Below are 21,881 nucleotides of genomic sequence, written 5' to 3'. Positions count from 1 at the left end.
GGCTTATGGGAAATTTGCGTTCATTAGCCGAGGCATAGAATATAAGAGCAGGGAGGTTATGATGGTACTGTAAAAAACACTAGTTAGGTCACAGCTGGAATACTGTCTGCAGTTCTGGTCGCTGCACTATAGGAAAGATGTAATTGCATTGGAGATGGTGCAGAGGAGATTCACCAGGATGTTACCTGGGCTGGAGCGTTTCAGCTATGAAGAGAGATTAGACAGGCTGGTGTTGTTTTCCTTAGAGCAGAGAAGGCTGAGGGGGGACCTGATTGAGGTGCACAAAATTATGAGGGGCATAGATAGGGTAGATAGAAAGGAACTTTTCCCCTTAGTGGAGAGGTCAATAACCAGGGGGCATAGTTTCAAGGTAAGGGGCAGGAGGTTTAGAGGGGACTTGAGGAAAAATATTTTCACCCAGAGGGTGGTTGGAATCTGGAACTCACTGCCTGAAAGGGTGGTAGAGGCAGGAACACTCACAACATTCAAGAAGCATTTTGATGTGCACTTGAAATGCCATAGCATACAATGCTAAGGACCAAGTGCTGGAAAATGGGATTAGAATAGACAGGGCTTGATGGCCGCCGCAGACACGATGGGCCGAAGGGCCTCTTTCTGTGCTGTATAACTCTATGACTATGACTCTATGAGAATATGGGAGTAAACTAACGAGAAACGTAAAAACAGACTGTAACAGCTTCTATATGTATGTAAAACGGCAAAGATTAGCTAATGTAAATGTGGGTCCCTTACAGGCTGAGGCAGGAGAAATTATAATGGGGAACAAGGAAATGGCTGAGAAATTAAACACATACATTTTGTCTGTCTTCACGGAAGAAGGCAGAATAAAACTTCCTGGAAATAGTAGAGAATCTAGCTAGAATCTAGCGAGAATGAGGAACAGAAAGAAATTAGTGTCAGTAAAAAAATAGTACTGATGTAATTAATGGGACTTGAAAGCCGATACATTGTTTAGACCTGATGGCCTACATCGTAAGGTTTTGGAAGAATTGGCTATAGAGATATTTGATGCATTGGTTGTTATTTTCCAAAATTCCATACAGTCCAGATCCGTTCCCATGGAGTGGAAGTAGCAAATGTAACCACACTATTTAAGAAAGGAGGGAGAGAGAAAACGGGGAATTACAGACCAATTAGCCTGACATCAGTAGTAGAGGAAATGCTAGAATCTATTATTAAGGACGTGGTTACAGGGCATTCAGAAAATAATAACAGGATTGTGCAGAGACGACACGGATTTATGAAAAGGAAATCGTGTTTGACGAATCTGTTAGAGTTTTTTGATGTTGTAACTAAAGGAATAGATAAGAGGGAGCCAGTGGACGTGGTGCATTTGGATTTTCAGAAAACATTCGATAAGGTGCCAAACAAGAGGTTATTAAACAAAATTAGGGCTCATGGGATTGGGGGTAATATACTGGCATGGATTGAGGATTGGTTAACTGACAGCAAACAGAGAGCAGGAATAAACGGGTCATTTTCGGGTTGGCAGGCTGTAACTATTGGGGTACTGCAAGGATCAGTGCTTGGGCCACAGCTATTCACAACCTACATCAATGATTTGGATGAGGGGACCAAATATAACATATCCAAGTTTGCTGATGATACAAAGCTGGGTGGGAATGCAAGTTGTGAGGAGGCTGCAAGGAGGATTCAAGGGAATATAGGCAGGTTAAGTGAGTGGGCAAGAACATGGCAAATGGAATATAATGTGGAGAAATGTGAAGTTATCCACTTTGGTAGGAAAAATAGAAAAGCAGAGTATTTTTTTAAATGGTGATTTTTGGGAAATGTTGGTGAACATAGGGACCTGGTTGTCCTTGTACACAAAATCACTGAAAGCCATCATGCAGGTAAAGCAAGCAATTAGGAAAGCAAGTGGTATGTTGGCCTTTATTACAAGAGGTTTTGAGAATAAGTGTAAAGGTGTCTTAGTGCAATTAGATAGGACCCTGGTGAGAGCGCACCTGGAGTATTCTGTACAGTTTTTGTCTCCTTTCCTAAGGAAGGATATACTTCCCATAGAGGGAGTGCAACGAAGGTTCACCAGACTGGTTCCTGGGATGGGGAGATTGTCCTATGAGGAGCGATTGAGTAGACTAGGCCTATATTCTCCAGAGTTTAGAAGAATGGGAGGTGATCCCTTTCAAACATACAAAATTCTTACAGGGCTTGACAGGTTAGATGCAAGGAGGATGTTTCCCCTGGCTGGGGAGCCTAGAACCAGGGGTAACAGTATCAGAATAAAGGGTCGGCAATTTAGGACTGAGATGAGGAGAACTTTCTTCACATAGAGGATGGTGAATGTTTGGAATTCTGTACCCCAGAGGGCTGTGGGTGCTCAGTCATTGAGTATATTCAAGACAGAGGTCGATAGATCTTTCAATATTATACTGAATCAAGGGATATGGGGATAGTACAGGAAAATAGAGATGAGGTAGAAGATCAGCCATGATCTTATTGAACGGCAGAGCAGGCTAGAAGGGTCAAATGGCCGACTCCTGCTCCTATTTCTTATTGTGCACAGATGATGCACTGGTTCACGACTTTGGTGACACCTGTCATAATATCCGGCCACCACATTGTTTCAGGAAGTTGCTGAACCAATCTCTCTCCCCTCTGCCCTCCGCTGAACATGTGCATCCAATGGACAATCTCCTACCTGCGTCCTGTAGCGACGATCAACCGGTTTAATTAACATAACAATTGATTAGCGTCTATAATAACATCCTTCACATTGTTACATCATCTCTGAGGGCACGGGCGTGTGCCTGGTGTGGCAATTCGCAGCTGCTGGATCCATAGAGCTTTTGTTTGTAGATCTACCCAGATATGCTGCTAGAGAGAGAGACTGGGAGAGTGGCCATCCGAGACGTCTCGCCAATGGGTGGGGCCATTATTCGCGGCACTGCTTGAAAGCTCTGGTTAATAAATCTGCTTTCCTGTTTTCTGTAGGCATGGCTTGTTTTTAGAATGAGCCATTACCTTTACAACAGCTGCCGGATGCATTTTCTTTCAGGCAACTTCCGAACTAATTTGCTGGAGGTCAGCAGCGGGTCGCATTTTCACTTCCGCTGAGGTGAACCCTCTTTTCTTCCAAGTTGTTAAATAATCTGTTAGCCATAAACAGGTGAAATGGCTATTTGGAAAAAAATGGTCAGGGCTCGCCCACTCTTGTCCATCTTGAGGGTGGAGGCTACTCCGGCCATAAGAACATAAGAACATAAGAAATACTAACAGAAGTAGGCCATTCGGCCCCTCGAGCCTGCTCTGCCATTCAATAAGATCATGGCTGATCAGATCTTGGCCTCAACTCCACTTTTCTGCCTGTTCGCCCTCGCCCTTGACTCCACTGCAGTTCAAAAATCTGTCGATTTCAGCCTTAAATATATTCAATGTCTCAGCCTCCACAGATCTCTGGGGTAGAGAATTCCAAAGATGCACGACCCTCTGAGAGAAGAAATTCCTCTCATCTCCGTCTTAAATGGGCGTCCCCTTATTCTGAAACTATGCCCCCTAGTTAAAGATTCCCCCACGAGGGGAAACATCCTCTCAGCATCCACCCTGTCAATGTCCAGCAAAATCTTACATGTTTCATGAAGATCACCTCTCATTCATCTAAACTCAGATGAGTATCATCCAAACATGGTGAACCTTTCCACATAAGACAACCCCTTCATCCCAGGAATCAACCTGATGAACCTTCTCTGAACTGCCTGCAATGGAAGTATATCCCTCCTTAAATAAGGAGACCAAATCTGTATGCAATACTCTAGGTGTGGTCTCACCAACGCCCTGTACAGTTGTAGCAATCTGTGGAAACAAAATGCAGAGCGGTATTGAGACTATGAATAGGAGTATAATTCAAGAATGAATAAGGGAAATGAGTATCTTTAATCTTATTGAGAATTACACCAATTATCAGGATCATTAGATCAGCCACTGCCATGGCCATCAGGTAACGGGTGATGCAATTGGAGAGACTGCACTTTCCATGGCAGAGAATCACAATTGGCACCAAATTAGCTGCAAACAGGAAGACATTTCATTACTAACTCTCCTGATATAGAAAACATGATCAGTCGACAGTGCTTTGTATGAAAATCCATGATTATTTTCTGTCACTCCACTGCCTTTCCCTATCTTTCTCCCATGACACCAGACAAAAATTAACAACTCTGACAGGATAACTTTCTATATCGAAATACGCCACAAAATTATTCTGTGAGTTACTTAAACAAAACATTTGATTTTTGATAGTGCCTTAACTTTGTAACACCAGAGCCACTTATACCACAGCAGTGGGTTAAGTGGTGGGAGTTACATTGGGTCTGAGCATGAGCAGCGGGAACTTTGGAGATATATCAGAGATGTGTCTGGTAAAGCAATAAAATCACAGTTATTATTCGAAACTTGGATGCTGGTAGGGATCTGACATGGGCATTTAGAAATGCATTTCAAATGTAGTTTTTCAATAACGTCGAATATCTATTAATGTAAACGGGGGGCTCTGAATAGAATGTATGTGCTTTGCTAAACACTGAAGCAAAATAATTATTAATATTTACCATGCCGTTGAAAGGGTACTTACACTGCAATGGATAAGCCGTGCCTCCTCCTGGTGAGTCCGTATCTTTGAGGTAAGTACAGTAACTTCACACAGTTCAGTGAATTTGAATGGTGATTCAGACAATGAGATTTCTGTGTTTAACTGCACGTGTGCGTTAACCGATTGTGCTCTCCATTTTGCACATAAATAACAGTTATCGCTATTAGCCTCACTATTATTTTACAGCAAAATGCAGCCAATTTAATATATCGCACAGTTTCAGAATCTGCAGGAATGCGCTATAAGCACAAACTTTACGACTACTTGCCAGCAGGCAATCACCTTGCCCAGCATCAACAAATAGTGGCCATTTATTTATCAATTACCTACAGCAACCTCATGTCATTCAATGTATTAGAATCTCTTGATGAGATACTATAATTGCGCCCCTTTTGGAGGAGCAGGGCATCACGGCCAACAACTTCCTGATTTTGGCTCTTAACTGCGCAGGTCCGGTCGCAGGAAGTGGTTGCCAGAGTTCAAGCAGATACCGCAACATCCGGTCCAAGAGGAATATGGCAGACTCTTGGAGCATTTTGTTTTATTTCGTTGGTGACAGTAATCAGTGCCCACAAAACAAGCACATCCAAACAGACAGATGATATTATTGGAGCGACTGCAGGAGCAGTGATACGGTGAAACCATGTTAAAGATGAATATTAACTGATTCTAAGTGTCTTACCAGGAACGCCAATCGCTGCAAGAATCGGATAGTAAATGCTTTCTATCTATATGATTACCGGCTGTCCCATTTTCAGAGAGAAGCGACCATGTTTGTTTGTGTTGTGGACTCACAGAACTTCTGTTTTCAAAACAAAGTCGTATTTATACCTGAGAGAAACATCAAGCGAAACAAGAGCATTACATAATGATTGTCATTAGTTACAGTCATTTGAACAAACAGATTAGGCCAAACCGGGTTGACTCCTATTAGCCAGGGAATAGGAAACTTTGCTGAGATATTGCACATTGAAAGAGTAAGGAGTCCAGGATAATAATCTCATCATACAATGCAGACAAAATATGTCACAATCTCCAGTTCTACAATCATGGTACAAAACTCTTTAAGCTGTGTATATTTATTTATAGGTTTATACAAGGACATTTGATGCACACATTTATTACATATAAATCACTTCTCTTTGATGGGATGTCTGTTTGGCTTTTCAACCTTGTTCATCTTCAATACTTTCAGTTTCCCTTCTCGTGTTTGATCAGGTATCTGCCAAGACTCGGTTTCACAGCCACATCATTTTCCTCAGCAACTGTCTCCGGTTCGGAATTCTTCCACGTGGATTCCAACTAAACTTCCAACCTTTGTTTTTTAGATCCATCCAGGAGTACAAATATCTCCAAGATATTCATCGTTCCTCGAACTACTGCTCTCGCCGCATCTTGAGGTCCACGCTCAATGCCATGTGGTGCCACATGAACACTCTCGACCTCTCTCTTCAGCAGCACCGACGCACCCTATCTCAAAGCTGTCCAGGTCCACAGTTCCATTTCATCCTTCGACTCATCCGACGCTTCAATAAAAAACTTTTTTTCTTCCTTTCCGATGTCAAGGATCACAAACTTCTTCAACTCTTGAACACCAACGCTCCTCCAGAACCACCATCTTCTTCACTTTCTTCTGACCCCACTTCTCACAATCTCACCCCCTGCCGCATCTTCACTATCCCCTCTGACATTCCCCTCTCTGACCCCTTATGCCCCCACCTCAATCAATTTAGAGCTCGGCACGATGTTGAGCTCTTTTTCCGATGCCTTCATCTCCGTGCCCACTTCTCTGGCCAGGAGTCTTCCCCCCGCACGGCTGACTCTTTCTCCCGCTTTCAGAATTCCCATTCAACCTGGACCCCTCCCGCTGGCCTCTTACCCTCTCTAGATCTTTTCATCGCTAACTGCCGCCATGACATCGGCTGTCTCCATTTCTCTGCTCCCCTCACTCACTCCAACCTACCTCCCTCTGAACTTGCAGCACACCATTCTCTTAGATGCAACCCTGACATTGTCATTAAACCTGCTGACAAGGGTGGTGCTGTTGTTGTTTGGCGCACCGACCTCTACCTAGCGGAAGCTGAACACCAACTCTCCGTCACTTCCTCCTACATCCACCTGGATCATGACCCCACTACCGAACATCAAACCACTGCTTCCAAGACTGTCACTGATATCATCTCCTCTGGAGATCTTCCCCCCATGGCCATCAACCTCATAGTTCCCCAACCCCGCACAGCCCGCTTCTACCTCCTTCCCAAGATCCACAAACAGGACTGCCCTGGTAGACCCATCGTTTCAGCCTGTTCTTGCCCCACCAAACTTATCGCTTTGTATCTTGGCTCCATCTTTCCTCCCCTTGTCCAGTCTCTTCCCACCTACATCCACGACTCTTCAGATGCCCTCCACCACTTTAATAGTTTCCAGTTTCCTGGACCCAACTGCCTCCTTTTCACCATAGACATACAATCCGCGTACACCTCCATCCCCCACCAGGATGGCCTGAGGATGCTCTGCTTCTTCCTTGAACAGAGGCCCGACCAGTCCCCATCCACCACTACCCTCCTCCGCCTGGCTGAACTTGTTCTCACATTGAACAACTTCTCCTTTGACTCCACTCACTTCTCCAAATCAACGGTGTTGCTATGGGTACCCGCATGGGTCCTAGCTATGCCTGCCTTTTCGTGGAATCAGTGGAACACTCTTTGTTCCAGCGCTACTCGGGCCACCTCCCTCACCACTTTTTCCGGTACATTGATGACTGTATTGGTGCAGTTTCCTGCTCTCGCCCTGAACTAGACAATTTCATTCACTTTGCCTCCAATTTCCACCCTTCCCTCACCTTCACATGGTCCATCTCCGACACTTCCCTTCCCTTCCTCGACTTCTCCGTCTCCATCTCTGTGGTTAGGCTATTGACCAAAATTCACTACAATCCCACTGGCTCCCACAGCTACCTGGACTACACTTCCTCCCACCCCACCTCCTGTAAGGACTCTATTCCATTCTCCCAGTATCGCCATCTCCGCCGCATCTGCTCTGACGATGCCACCTTCCACACCAGTGCTTCCGACATGTCTTCCTTTTTCCTCAACCGAGGATTACCCTCTACCGTGGTTGACACGGCCCTCGACCATATCAGTTCTACTGCACTTCTGCCCTCACCCCTGCCCCTCCCTCCCGGAACCATGATAGGGTTCCCCTTGCCCTCAACTTTCTCCCCACCAGCCACCACATTCAGCGGATCATCCTCTGCCATTTCTGCCACCTCCAAAGTGATCCTTCCACCAAACGCTTCTTCCCCTCCCCTCCCCTTTCAGCATTCCATAGGGACCGCTCCCTCCGAGACACCCTAGTCCACTCCTCAATCACCCCCAGCACCCCTTCCCCTTTGCCTGGCACCTTCCCGTGCAAGCGCAGGAGATGCAACACCTGCCCTTATACCTCCCCCCTTCCCACTGTCCAGGGCCCCAAACACCCCTTCCAGGTGAAACAGCGATTTACTTGAACTTTTTGCAATCTAGTATACTGTATTCGCTGCTCACGATGTGGTCTCCTCTACATTGGGGAGACCAAATGCAGATTGCGTGACTGCTTTGCGGAACACCTCCATTCAGTCTGTAAGGATGACCCCGAGCTTCCGGTCACCTGTCGTTTTAATTCACCGCCCCATTCCCACTCAGACCTCATTGTACTCGGACTCTTGCATTGTTCCATGGAAGCTCAGCGTAAGCTTGAGTAACAGTACCTCATCTTCCGATTAGGCACTTTACAACCTTCCGGACTCAGTATCGAGTTCAACAATTTCAGATCATAACTCCGGCCCCCATTACATATTTACTTATTTTTTATCCACACCTTTGTTTTGGCCCTTTGCCCCCCTTTTTTTGTCTCCCACATGGCAGCTGTCTCCCATTCTGCCAGCGCATTTCACACCTAATCTAGAGTTGTCTTTTGTCTCCACTAGTCCTATCACCATCTCGTCTCGCTTTGAATACCTCTTAATGGCTCTTCACTTTTTTGTTCTCTTCCAGCCCGGCTTTTTAATCTATTTCATTTCCTGTGCCTTTCCAGTAATGACAAAGGGTTTGACCCAAAACATCGACTCTTTTTTCTCTCCAAGGATGTTGCCTGGCCTGCTGAGTTTTTCCAGCATTTTCCATTGTTAAGAGGTGGAACGCGTGCACGGGAGAGGCAGCGCGTGCGCATTGAACTTACGTTTTTTTTCCTGGTTTCTGTGAGAAGGTAAGTCTCCAGAAGTTAGACATGTAAAAAGCAGGAGCAAGGCCTGCTTTTAACAAGGTAAGCGGTGAATTACTTAAAATTAAAACATTTTTTCCACAGGTTTATTATTTTTAAATACTTTAAAGAAAGGTATATTTACTTTTTAGCCCCGTTAGAAAATGTAATTAATTTTTCAAAAATTTAAATTTTTGTTTAAAATAGTTATTTCATGTAATTTTTAGTTATTTTATAAATGTGATATTAACAAAAAATTATTTGAAGTTTTAGTGAAGTTTTGGGGCTCATAGTATTTATAGGTTTGACAGCTCTTCCTGTCAAACTTATGAATGAAGCATTCCCTGCTACCATTGGCTCTCCATGGCCCACGTGATCCCAGGGGATGCATCAAATTAACTGCGCCCCTGGGATACGCAAGCACTGCGCGCCAGCAGTTGGAGGAGGCCCAGGATCGCAATTCCACTGGGTCCCACAGCTCAGCGGCCAGCTTGCAAGGTAAGTGCAGGTCGGGGGCTTGCACTGGTGGGAAGCCGCCCCCCGAATTTCTGGGCCATTATGTATTTGCTGCATCGAGATCTTAGTTACATCAATATGCATCTTTATCTGCTCTAATTTATATTAAGTCTAATTTATATGCAGGGGGTTCCATGGTGAACATGACATCGAAGAACTTTCACAGATAAACACAGAAAGTGATACAGTCAGTAGTGTGCAGCTGATCAGCAGAGAAGGTGAAATTTTGGAGGTATTAACAGACCTAGCGCGGAGAGCAAAGAGGACATAACAATTAGAATCTTAGAATGATACAACACGTGCCTGTGCCGGCTCTTTGAAAGAGATTTCCAATGAGACCCACTCCCCTGCTCTTTCCACATAAACCTGCAAAATGTCCCCTTGAAGGATTCATCGAATTCACTTCTGAAAATTATTATTGAATCCGATTCCACCATCCTTTCAGTCAGTGTATTCCAGATCATAACAACTCGCTGCGATGTTTAACCCCTCATGTTGCCTCTGCTTGTTTTGCCAATTATCTTAAATCCTTGTCCTCTGGTTGCGGACCCTGCTGCCACTGGAAACATTTTCATCTTATTTGCTCTAAGAAAGCCTTCATGATTTTTAACAGCTTTATCAAATCTCCCTTTAGACTCGCTGCTCTGAGGAGAACAATCCTCGTTTCTTGCTTCATCCACTTAAGTGAAGTCTCTGATCCCATAGAACCAGTTTAATGAATCTCATCTACACCATCTCCAAGGCCTTGACCTCTGTACTGAAGCGTGCTGCCCAGAATAGGCGGCAGTACTTCAGCCAAGGCCTAACCAGTGTTTTATAAAGTTTCAGCATAACTTGCTTGCTTTAGTGCTCTGTGACTCTATTTAAAGAACCATGGGTCCTGTCGGCCTTTTTATCAATCTGCTGAACTTCAAACACTTGTGTTCGTATAGCTCCAGGTCTCGCTGTTCCTTCACTGCCTATAAAATTTGTGCCATAGTTTGTATTGTCTCTCCTCATTCTTCCTAACAAAATGAATCACTTCACTCTCCTCTGCGTTATTAAATCTGCCATTGGTTTACTTATTTCACCAGTCTGTCTATGTCCTCCAAATGTATCTTACTATCCTCCTCACCGTTTACAATATTTTAGAGTTTCGTGTCATCTGCAAACTTTGAAAGTATGCCCTGTATATGCAAATACAGCTCTTAAAATATATATCAAAACGTACTGTGGTCCCAACAGCGATCCATGGCCGATGCACAACTAACTCCAGTCTGAAAAACAACCGCTTACCCCAACTCTCCGCTTTATTTCCATGAACCAAATTCGTATCTACACAGCTACTTCCCTTGTCATGCTTAATTTTTGCTAACATGTCCATATGTGGCACTTGTTACAAAGACTTTTAAAGTCTATGCGCATAGCATCAACCAAGCAATTTTCATCCACCCGCTTCATGAAAAAATTCAATCAAGTCATAGAGTTATACAGCACTGAAAGAGGCCCCATGGCCCATCGTGTCAGCGCTGGCCAACATGCCCTGTCTATTCTAATCCCATTATCCAGCATTTGGTCCGTAACCTTGTAGGCTGTAGCCTTTCAAGTGCTCATCTAAATGCTTCTTGAATGTTCCTGATCTACCACCCTTTCAGGCAGTGAGTTCCAGATTCCAACCACCCTCTGGGTGTAAAAGTTTTTCCTCAAATCCCCTCTAAACCTCCTGCCCCTTACCTTGAAACAATGCCCCCTGGTTATTGACCCCTCTACTAAGGGGAAAAGTTCCTTTCTATCTACCCTATCTATGCCCCTCATAATTTTGTGCACCTCAATCAGGTCCCCCCTCAGCCTTCTCTGCTCTAAGGAAAACAACCCTAGCCTGTCCAGTCTCTCTTCATAGCTGAAGCACTCCAGCCCAGGTAACATCCTGGTGAATCTCCTCTGCACCCTCTACAATGCAATCACATCCTTCCTATAGTGTGGTGACCAGAACTGCACACAGTTTTCCAGCTGTGACCTAACTAGCGTTCTGTGCAGCTCCATCATAACCTCCCTGCTCTTATATCTATGCCTCGGCTAATGAAGGCAAGTATCCCATATGCCTTTTTAACCACCTTATCTACCTGTCCTGCTGCCTTCAGGGATCTATGTACATGCACACCAAGGTCCCTCTGATCCTCTGTCCTTCCTAGGGTCCTACCATTCATTGTGTATTCCCTTGCCTTGTTAGTCCTCCCAAAATGCATCACCTCACACATTTCAGGGTTAAATTCCATTTGCCACCGTTCTGCCCATCTGACCAACTCATCTGTATCATCCTGTAATCTGAGGCTTCCCTCCTCGCTACTTACCACTCCACCAATTTTTGTGTCATCTGTGAACTTACTGATCATACCTCCTACATTCATATCTAAATCACTAACGTACACTACAAACATCAAAGGACCAAGCACCGATCCCTGTGGTACACCACTGGACACAGGCTTCCAGTCACAAAACAACATTCGACCATCACCCTCTGCCTCCTGCAACGAAGCCATTTTGGATCAAATGTGCCAACATCTTCAATTCATCTGCCTTACTCGCAAGGCTCCTTGCATTACAATAAATGCCATCCAGGCTTGCCATACGCCCTTGTGCTGATACATATTTGCTCTGCGTTCCACTGACTTGTTTTCTCCTCTATATTTGGCTGTGCATTGTAAGGGGAGGGGGGTTTGGTTTTGGTGCTTTTTTGCCTGGTCAGTTGGCTGTGTGTCTGAGCTGTTCCAGCCCCATGCGGTTCGAATCGCTTCCCCTTTGGTTCTGACCTCCGGACTTATTTCAGTAGCGATATAGACAAAACGAGACCAGTGGTTTGGTGCAAAGAAAGCCAGTGTTTTATTGAAATAAAGAATAAATTGCTATGCAGTAAAAATAATTATGAATACCGCACTCTTTTACTTAACGGGGAGGAGAAAAGATGGACACATCGAGGGAAAATTGACTAAAAATTACAATTTAACAAAATTCCCCTTTTAGTTCCCACCCCTTATAACTATCTAGGTTGCCTTGTAATGGGCCAGAAAGTATATGCTCACCAGTCTATGATGTTGAAACGCCTGCTCCGTGCCCTGAAGTCTGCCTTGGATTTTTCACCGCCTGAAGTAGAGATACCCCAGTAATTCAAAAGTAACTGCGGGTATTCCACTTCTTTGGGTGGGCTGTGACGGTCCTCTTGAAGGCAGGGCACAAGAGGCAAGGCAGTAGAGAGAGAGAGAATGGCTTCCTGAGGGGCTACCTTTATACCCCATTGGGAGCCCTATTCTTCGCGCTCAAAAGTGGACATATCTGGGTTACACAAAAGCGACCAATCTGGCCCCATTGTCCGTAATGGGTTTGAATGCGGCTATTATGCGTTTCCCATTCGTTTTACTGGTTTGTGAATGGAGCTGTCCTAGTTTGAAATATTCCACTGGTTCCTTGAGTTCTTGGTAAACAGTACTTGAATGTTAGTGTAAACAATCCTTTGTCCTGTGGTTACCGCCCAACCGCAACTTGATTGACAACAACCACTTAAGCCCTTGAGTCAACACTGCTGAGGGCTTGTGTAAACAGAATCCTTTGTTCCGTGTTGGAACTTCCTAACTGCAGTTGATTGACAGCTTCATGTACTTAAGTACTCAGTAGCTGGTTTTTTTTTCCAATCCTTACGTCAGCCAGTGCTGGGAGATTCTCCTTTGATACTCATACAGGCTGTCTTTCTCTTTTGCCATGGGGCCGGCTGCAGCCATCTTTGATGTCCTGGGTTTTTAAAGTACATTCCAACCAGGTTTTCTTTCATCAAATAATCTTCGGGGCCTGCCGAAATTTTGTCAACCTTACCGTCCCAGCTTGGATATTATAACTTGCTTGCAGTATCTTATTAAAGGTGAGCAAATATTTCTGATCCCCACAAACAACCTTCCCTTAAACCTATCTATATCTATCTCTGATCCCTTGACACCTCCATTCCCTTACTCAGAGAGAATCGCAGTGCATGGTGGGCATCTATCGATAGAAAAACATGATTATTTACAATAACTCAAGCACGGAGGGGGTCCAATACCCCTGCACCACTTGTGACATCATAGAGCTTTATCAGGATACAACATCTTTAATGAGATTAACACCAAGCCAAAACATATTTGTTAAAAATACAAACGGAAGAAAATGAGCTTCCCCTTTTTATAAACGAATCTGCCATCACTCATGATTAGTTACAATTCGGTCTTATTGACCTCCGAAAAGTCAAATTTACAGAATTTCCAAAACACCTTTTCCTTGGGGTGACGATTCGTATCCTCGGGCACTGGAGGGAGGCGTCCACAAACGTGAAGCCGGTCTCACTACAATACTGGGTTGAATTGGATCCCAGTCATCCTGGCCAGCTCCCCTCGTGGGCATCTGCCTCCTGCAGACCCCTCCCATTGTGGGCTAGGGGTGCTCCCTTCCCCGAGCATCCAAAGACATGATGGTCCTCCGCACCTTACGAAACTCTGAAAAAGACTTATAAAAAAATCTAGCCAGGTTCCCTGGCTCGGGGGAATGTGATCGGGTCCCGTGACCTTGGCTCACATATACAACACTCTGGAATGGTAGCATACTTAAAACTTATACTTTAATACTTAAAACTACCGATAGCAATATAAAATTAATACTAACACACTCTAACTTACTTGTACACATTATTAAACTTAAACAAAGCTATATACAAGCACTGCCCGTCTCCGGGCGGCTAGCTTAATCTCTGTTAGGACTGTTGCAGGTGACTGCCTGCATCAAAGCTGGACTGATCCCAACTTCTGGCCCTCGCAGCTTATGGCTGCTGGTTGGCGACCTCTGTCTTTTGGCTTCTCCCTGACACGGGAGTCCGCCCTTATCAACTGGAATGTTGGTGACCATACTTTCCTGGGCTGGGGTACCCGTAGAGACCTCCTAGTGAGTGTCGCTGGTGGGGCTACCCTGGCGAGCGGACCCTTAGCTTGGGTCACAGTCCTTGCTGGCTGGGGACCTTCTCCCTCGGGTCCCTCCCTTCCCAAACCTGGGCTGGGGAGGGGCAATTCCCCGCCACCAGCTCCCGGTTGCTGAGAGTCTTCCCCTTCAGGTTTAAAACCTGGTTCATGCTCTTCCCCGGAGTCCCAAAAGAGAGGGGGAATCACTCGGGCCGAGTCCTGGGGAACTTCTCCCTTGACGCACGCGACTGCGCCTGTGTGTCCGGTCTGTGTGAGTGTACTGAATGCAGGCTGAGGATTTCTAACCTCAGGTTCAATCCCAGTTGCCCATTTCCCTGCCTCCAGCTTAAACAATTTACATTAATTCACATGGAACCATTTTGTGCGCCGGAACAGTTTTACTGCATAAACCATGGGCTGGCTCTATCGACTATACTATAGGGTCCCATGTGCAGTGGCTCTAAACTCCCCACCCGGGCGTAGTTGCTAACCATCACTTGGTCCCCTATCACCCACTGATGACTCTTGCTAGGCTTGAGCAGCAACCGGTTATTCCGATGCTGCTTCCCCATGCTACCTGCTGCCTGCCAATAAATCCATGTTAGGTGCTCGAGGAGTTCTCGGGCGAATTTATCCCGATTTATTTCTCGAAGCTGCCCTTCAGTAAGGACTGGGGCTAAGACATGGGTGGGGTCCTCATAATCCTACTGGTCATGCGGGGAATACCCTGTACTCTTTGACTGGCTGGCCCGGATCCCCATGAGGACTAGGGGCAGGGCCTCTGCCCATTTTTGGGGTTACTCCACTGTCTCCTTCCTCAACTTTTCCTTAATGGTGTGGTTCATGCGCTCCACAATCCCTGAGGACTGCGGGTTGTGGGCTACGTGCCACTTCCCCTTAATACCGAGCAGCGTGAGGGTGTCCTGCATGACCTGGCCGGTGAAGTGGCTTCCCTGGTCAGACTCAACAAACTGGGGTAGTCCCCACTGCGAGAACATCTCCCGTACCTGATGCACCATCAATAACTCCAGAAGACTAAGAATTAAACTTATAACAAGTAGACTTTTATTAACAAAAGAATACGAGCATGCCTCTGCTGGTAGACCGATCCTTAAAGCCAGGGGGACTGGAGGTCAATCACCTTTATACCTGGGCTTAGGGGTGGAGCCAGGGGTGGAGCCAGCTGAGGCATGCCCAGTCATGTTCTGTACAGGCAGATTAGTGGTTTACCACATTCGCCCCTTGTGAAAATGAGTCCGGCGGGGTGAAGTGTCTCAGAAGTTCGTATAGGCAAGTCTCTCTGGGGGTCTTGTCTGCCATCGTGATCGTCATGGTGCCAGCTGTGGCGGTTCTTTTCCCGTGGCCGTTTCCTGTGTGGGCCGGAGCACCGGCGTGTCGTCTTCGTCGGCGCGGGGTAGGTGGGTGTATAAGGGTGTGTCACAGGGCCCTGCCGTGCCGTCTACTTGGGTTAGATGTGGATTCCCTTCTAGGGGTGTGTTGTGGGTAATGGTAGTGGGTAATGGTAATGGGTAGTGGGTAATGGTGTTTTCGGTGGCACCTGAGGGTGCGAGGTCTCATATGGAGACCGTGTCCTCCCGCCCGTCAGGATACGCCACGTATGCATATTGTGGGTTGGCGTGGAGGAGGTGGACCCTTTCGACCAGGTGGTCTGTTTTATGGCTCCTCACGTGCTTCCTGAGCAAGACGGGCCCTGGAGACGTCAGCCATGGCGGTAGTGATGTCCCCGAGGTGGATTTCCTAGGGAAGATGAACATTTTCTCGTGAGGGGTGGCGTTCGTGGCGGTACAGATTAGTGACCATATGGAGTGAAGCGCATCGGGGAGGACTTCTTGCCAGCGGGAGGTTGGGAGGCCTCTGGACTTTAAGGCTAGCATGGCGGTTTTCCACACTGTCGCATTCTCCCTTTCTACTTGTAAGTTACCCCAGGGGTTGTAGCTGGTGGTCCTGCTCGTGGCTATCCCTTTTTTGAGCAGGTACTGGCGCAGCTCGTCGCTCGTGAACGACGAGCCCCTGTCACTATTGGTGTAGCTGGGAAAACCGAATATGGCGAAGAGGTCATTGAGACATTTGATGACTGTGGCGCTGGTCATGTCCGGGCAGGGGAAAGCGAACGGGAAATGGGAGTACGCGTCAATGATGTTGAGGAAGTACGTGTTCCGGTCAGAGGAGGGGAGGGGCCCTTTAAAATCTATGCATAGGCGATCGAAGGGGCGGGTGGCTTTTATCAGGTGCGCCCTGTCTGGCCTATAAAAGTGCGGTTTGCATTCAGCACAGACTTGGCAGTTCCTGGTCATGGGCCTGACCTCCTCGATGGAGTAAGGCATGTTGCGAGCCTTAATGAAGTGGAAAAACCTGGTGACCCCCGGGTGGCGGAGATCGTTGTGGAGGGCCCGTAGCCGATCGACCTGTGCGTTGGCACATGTTCCACGGGATAGGGCGTCCGGGGGCTCATTAAGTTTCCCGGGCCGGTATAAGATATCATAATTGTAGGTGGATAATTCAATCCTCCACCACAATATCTTGTCGTTTTTGATTTTGCCCCTCTGCTTGTTATTGATCATAAATGCTACTGATTGTTGGTCAGTGAGCAGGGTGAAGCGTTTACCGGCCAGGTAATGCCTCCAATGCCGTACAGCCTCCACTATAGCCTGGGCCTCCTTTTCGATTGAAGAGTGTCTAATTTCGGGGCCCTGGAGGGTTCGTGAAAAGAAGGCCACGGGTCTCCCCGCCTGGTTAAGGGTTGCGGCCAGGGTGAAGTCAGACGCATCGCTGTCCACTTGGAAAGGGATGGACTCGTCCACGGCGTGCATTGTAGCCTTTGCAATGTCCTCTTTTATGCGGGTGAAGGCTGCACGGGCCTCTGCCGCCAGGGGGAAGGAGGTTGACTTGATAATGGTCCGGGCTTTGTCCGTGTAATTGGGCACCCATTGGGCGTAATAAGAGAAAAACCCCAGACATCTCTTCAGGGCTTTGAGGCAGTGCGGCAGGGGTAGTTCCAGAAGGAGGCGCATTCGGTCGGGGTCGGGGCCGATGACTCCGTTTTCCACTACAAATCCAAGGATAGCGAGGCAGGTGGTGCGAAACATACACTTTTCTTTGTTGTATGTCAAATTTAAGCGCTGGGCTGTTCGGAGGAATTTTTCTAGATTGGCGCCATGGCCCTGCTGCTCATGGCCGCAGATGGTGACATTGTCCAGGTAGGAAAAAGTGGCCTGCAGCGCGTTCTGGTCAACCATCCCGTCCATCTCCCTTTGGAAGACTGAGACCCCGTTGGTGACGCCGAAGGGGACTCTGAGGAAGTGGTAGAGGCGGCCGTTTGCCTCGAAGGCAGTGTACTGGTGGTCTTCAGGTCTGATAGGGAGTTGGTGGTATGCCGACTTCAGGTCAATGGTAGAGAATACCCGATACTGTGCAATCTGATTGACCATATCAGATATGCGGGGAAGGGGGTATGCGTCTAATTGGGTATACCTATTGATTGTTTGACTGTAGTCAATGACCAGGCGCTGTTTCTCGCCGGTCTTCACGACCACTACTTGGGCTCGCCATGGGCTGGTGCTTCCCACGACAATCCCCTCCCGCAGGAGTCTCTCTACTTCTATTTTAATGAAGCTTCTATCCCCGGCACTGTACCACCTGCTTTTTGTTGCGATGGGCTTGCAGTCGTGGGCGAGATTAGCAAACAACGGGGGGGGGCTGACTTTCAGAGTGGATAGGCTGCATATTGTGCGCGGCGGTTGTATTAAATTTTGCCGGCTGCAGACTGTAAGTGGGGGCAGGGGCCCGCTGTACGCCATCGTGACACTCTCTAGGTGGCACTGGAAATCCAGTCCCAGTAGCACAACAGCGCAGAGCTGTGGCAGGACAAGGAGTTTAAAGTCTTTGTACTCTGTGCCGATTACTGTCAGGGTCGCTACACAGTAGCCACCGACGCCCGCCGTATGGGACTTGGAGGCCATAGAGACCAGGTGGCACGTGGGCATGACTGATAGGGAGTAGCGTCGCACCGTGTCGGGTGGATAAAGCTCTCCGTGCTCCCGCAGTCAAAAAGGCAGTTTGTTGCATGACCGTTTACCTTGATGTCCATCGTGGACCTGGCCAGTTGGCGAGGCCTGGATTGGTCCAGGATGATGGAGGCCATTGTTGAGGTCGGTGGGTCGCTGTTGTACTCGCGTGAGGCAGTGGGGGAGTCAGGATCCTGGTCCCAAAGTGACGTCCAAGATGGCAGCCCGCACCGCTCACACGCGGCTGGTGATGTCCAAGATGGTGGCCCGCACGGCTCACATGCGGCTGGTGGTGTCCAAGATGGCGACCTGCACGGCTCACACGCGGTGCTGCTGGAGTTGGTCGGTTTTGCACTGCACACTTTGGCATAGTACCCCTTCTTTCCGCATTTGGAGCAGATGGCGTCCTTCGCCGGGCAGTGTTGTCTGGGGTGCTTTGCCTGGCCACAGAAATAGCACTTTGAGCCTCTGGACATCGCAGCTGTAGTTGGGCTGCAGGTGGGCCGTGGCAGTGGTGGCATGGCGCAGGCCTGTGGCCTTACCGTGTCCCAAGATGGTGGCCCCCGCGACATCCACGGGGCGGGGAGGGCCTTATGGTCAGGGGGGTAGGCATCCATGTTTCGGAGGGCCACATCCAGCGAGTTAGCAAGGGCCACAGCCTTCTGAAGGATGAGCCCACTTTGCTCTAGCAGTCTCTGTCGAGTGTAGCTGGACCTGATGCCGGCAACGTAGGCGTCTCTGATTAGGTCATCAGTATTTTCCGCGGCCGTCACCGATTTGCACTTGCAGTCCCGGCCGAGGACTCTCAGTGCCCGTAGGTATTCATCACCCGATTCCCCAGGTCGCTGTTTATGGGTAGCCAGAAGGTGTCTAGCGTAGACCTCGTTGACTGGCTTAGTATATTGTTCTTTTAGTATCATGATAGCGGCCGTGTAGGATACAGCGTCTCGTATAATCGAATATACTTGATGGCTCACCCGTGAGTTCAGTACTAGCAGATTGTCGGCTTCGGTCCTGACGGTAGTGCTGGAGTCCTGCAGGAATGCTTTGAAGCAGCTCAGCCAGTGCTCGAAGTTATTTGATGCATCCGCCGTTTGAGGGTCCAGTTCCAGGCGTTCCGGTTTCAGGATTTGCTCCATTTCAAAACCTTTTGTTAATAAAATTGATGCGCCATCAATAACTCCAGAAGACTAAGAGTTAAACTTATAACAAGTAGGCTTTTATTAACAAAAGAATACGAGCATGCCTCTGCTGGTCGACCGATCCTTAAAGCCAGGGGGACTGGAGGTCAATCACCTTTATACCTGGGCTTCGGGGTGGAGCCAGGGGCGGAGCCAGCTGAGGCATGCCCAGACATGTTCTGTACAGGCAGATTAGTGGTTTACCACAATACCAAGATCCTTGCAGTCCCCAATGCTGTGGCCGTTTTACAGGGGATGGCTTCCACCCACTTGGAAAACACGTCAACCAGGACGAGGCAGTATTTGTAGCCTCCCTGGGCGGTGGGCAGGGCCCCGATGTAGTCGATCTGGATCGACTGCCAAGGTCCCTCCACCCTCCTAACATGTCCCATGGGTACCTTCCTTCTGTGGGTGTCGGGGTTTTTTGCAGCGCACACGAGACAGCTAGCACAGAACTCAACGGACATCCTCCAGGAGTCCTGGCCACCATCCCACCTGTTCCACCCGTGGCCAGGTGGTCTCAGGCCCGGGATGTCCCGCTCCCGGCCCCTCATGGGACAGTTGAAGGAACTCCCTCCGGTGTTGCTGGGGTACTACCCACTGTTCTTCTCTGAACAGCATGCCTTCCCTTATGGAGAGGGGGGCTGTGCCATAAGGGCCTTCTACCTTCCTGCCCTCCACTACTGCGCTAATGAAGATTTTCAGGACAGGGTCCTGGTCTTGGACCGTTTTAAGATCCGGGGCTAACCCTACTCCTAAGCTCCCTTGTGTCCCATCCCTGCCTCTAATTGCCACCACGGGCCGGAACTCATATGGGTCCCAGAAAGTGCCTGTGTGAGCACCCTCCTTGGCAAGCATGTCGGCTTGCTGGTTACCCTGGCTGTGGGGTTCTGTGGCGGAATGGGCCTTCACTTTGTGGATGAAGACCTCGCCTTCCTCCCCCACGGCTGCCAGGATTTTCTCCTGCAGGTGCTTTACTGTTAAGGGCCTCCCGTTGGTGGATATATACCCGCGACGGGACCAGATGGCCAGGTATTCTGTACACGAGTTGCAAGTGAACATGCTGTCAGAGCAAATCGTTTACGGTGTAGGGAATATTTCGGGGTGGGTAACCACGTACATCACCGCGGACAGTTCAGCCTGTTGGGCGCTCATGGTGTTGGGGAGCTTGATTGCCAAGGCAATGTTTGCCGTTGGGTCATAGACTCCACAACCCGTGAGTCGTACGCCAGCAGATACCATGCTGGAACCATCTACAAAGATCTCGCGACCTGAGGGATTTATCCTGGCCCGTAAACCCATGTTCACCTCCCGCACCCCTTCTATGGAACACCGATGGGCTGTTCCAGGATATACCATATTGGCCACGAGCTTTGGCTCGCAAAGGCCCCTCACCCTCAGATCGATCTGTGAGAGGAGGAGGGTTCATCGCACAATGCGGGCACTGCTGACTGTCCCAACTTTAATCCTCCTTTCCAGAAGCATCTGGGTGGGTGTATGGTGTGTGAGGAGGGTGATGGGAGAGGTGCCTGTGAAGATCAAGGATCTTTTCACAGCCAAATACGTGGCCAAAAGGTGCCGTTCGCATATTGAGTAGCTCCTCTCCACATCAGTGAGTACTCTGGAGGAGTAAACCACGGGCCTTAGCCTACCGCTCTTGGAGCAGCACATCACTCAGGCTATCCCCACTAGCCACTGCCTCCAGACAGAACTCTTGCCCCCCATCTATAGCTCCTAGGGATGGTGCGGTCTGCAAGTCTCCCTTGAGTTGGACAAATGCTGCCTGGCAACCCTCATTCCAAGACCACTCCACTCCCTTGTGTAGGAGTCACAGCAGAGGGGCTGCTGTGGCTGCATAGCCTTCAAGGAAGTCCCTGCAGTACCCGGTTAACCCTAGGAATGACCTCACCCCTCTCACTGAGTTGGGGACTGGTAATTCTTGGACCGCTTCCCTCCTCGCCTTGTCTATGGCCCTCTCTCCTGTGCGGACGGGTAGGCCCAGGAATTTAACTTCCCGCTGGCCGATCTGCGCCTTTTTCGGTTTGACTTTAAACCCTTTACTCTGTAACAGCTCCAGCAGTTCGGCGAGTAGCAGGTCATGCTCCCCGACTGAGTCAGTAAACAAGAGCAGGTCATCCACATACTGCAGCAACTGGGTGGGCTGACTAAATTCCTTTAAGTTATCCGCCATACATTGGTGGAAGATGCTGGGGCTGTTATGAGAACCTTGTGGCAAGCAGTTCCAAGTACACTGCTGCCCTTTAAAAGTAAAAGCGAACTTATACTGGTCCTCCCTCCTTAAGGGGATGGACCAAAACCCATTTGAAATATCCAGCAC

General features: G+C 48.2%; 1 protein-coding gene across 1 annotated transcript; it reads right to left on the bottom strand.

Annotated features, from left to right (window-relative positions):
- Positions 1–16,011: 16,011 nt before the first annotated feature.
- LOC147095682 (uncharacterized) lies at positions 16,012–19,501 on the bottom strand. Its single transcript, XM_085973690.1, has 2 exons — positions 18,434–19,501; positions 16,012–16,095 (listed from the first exon to the last, which is right to left on the bottom strand). The coding sequence occupies exons 1-2, from the start codon at positions 19,499–19,501 to the stop codon at positions 16,012–16,014; spliced, it is 1,152 nt and encodes a 383-aa protein (XP_085829816.1).
- Between the last annotated feature and the right edge of the window lie 2,380 nt (positions 19,502–21,881).

This window comes from Somniosus microcephalus, unplaced genomic scaffold, assembly GCF_052327205.1.
Source record: "Somniosus microcephalus isolate GS21.2 unplaced genomic scaffold, FLI_Smic_1.0 unresolved_chr1, whole genome shotgun sequence".
Taxonomy (NCBI): Eukaryota; Metazoa; Chordata; class Chondrichthyes; order Squaliformes; family Somniosidae; genus Somniosus; species Somniosus microcephalus.
This window is presented reverse-complemented; position numbering and strand designations above follow the sequence as displayed.

Coding starts and splice junctions, on each gene's coding strand:
- LOC147095682 (XM_085973690.1), bottom strand. CDS start 19,501: ATGGAGCAAATCCTGAAACCGGAACGCCTGGAACTGGACCCTCAAACG. Junction 16,096..18,433: donor GGTCCACGATGGACATCAAG/GTAAACGGTCAT, acceptor CATCTTCCCTAG/GAAATCCACCTCGGGGACAT.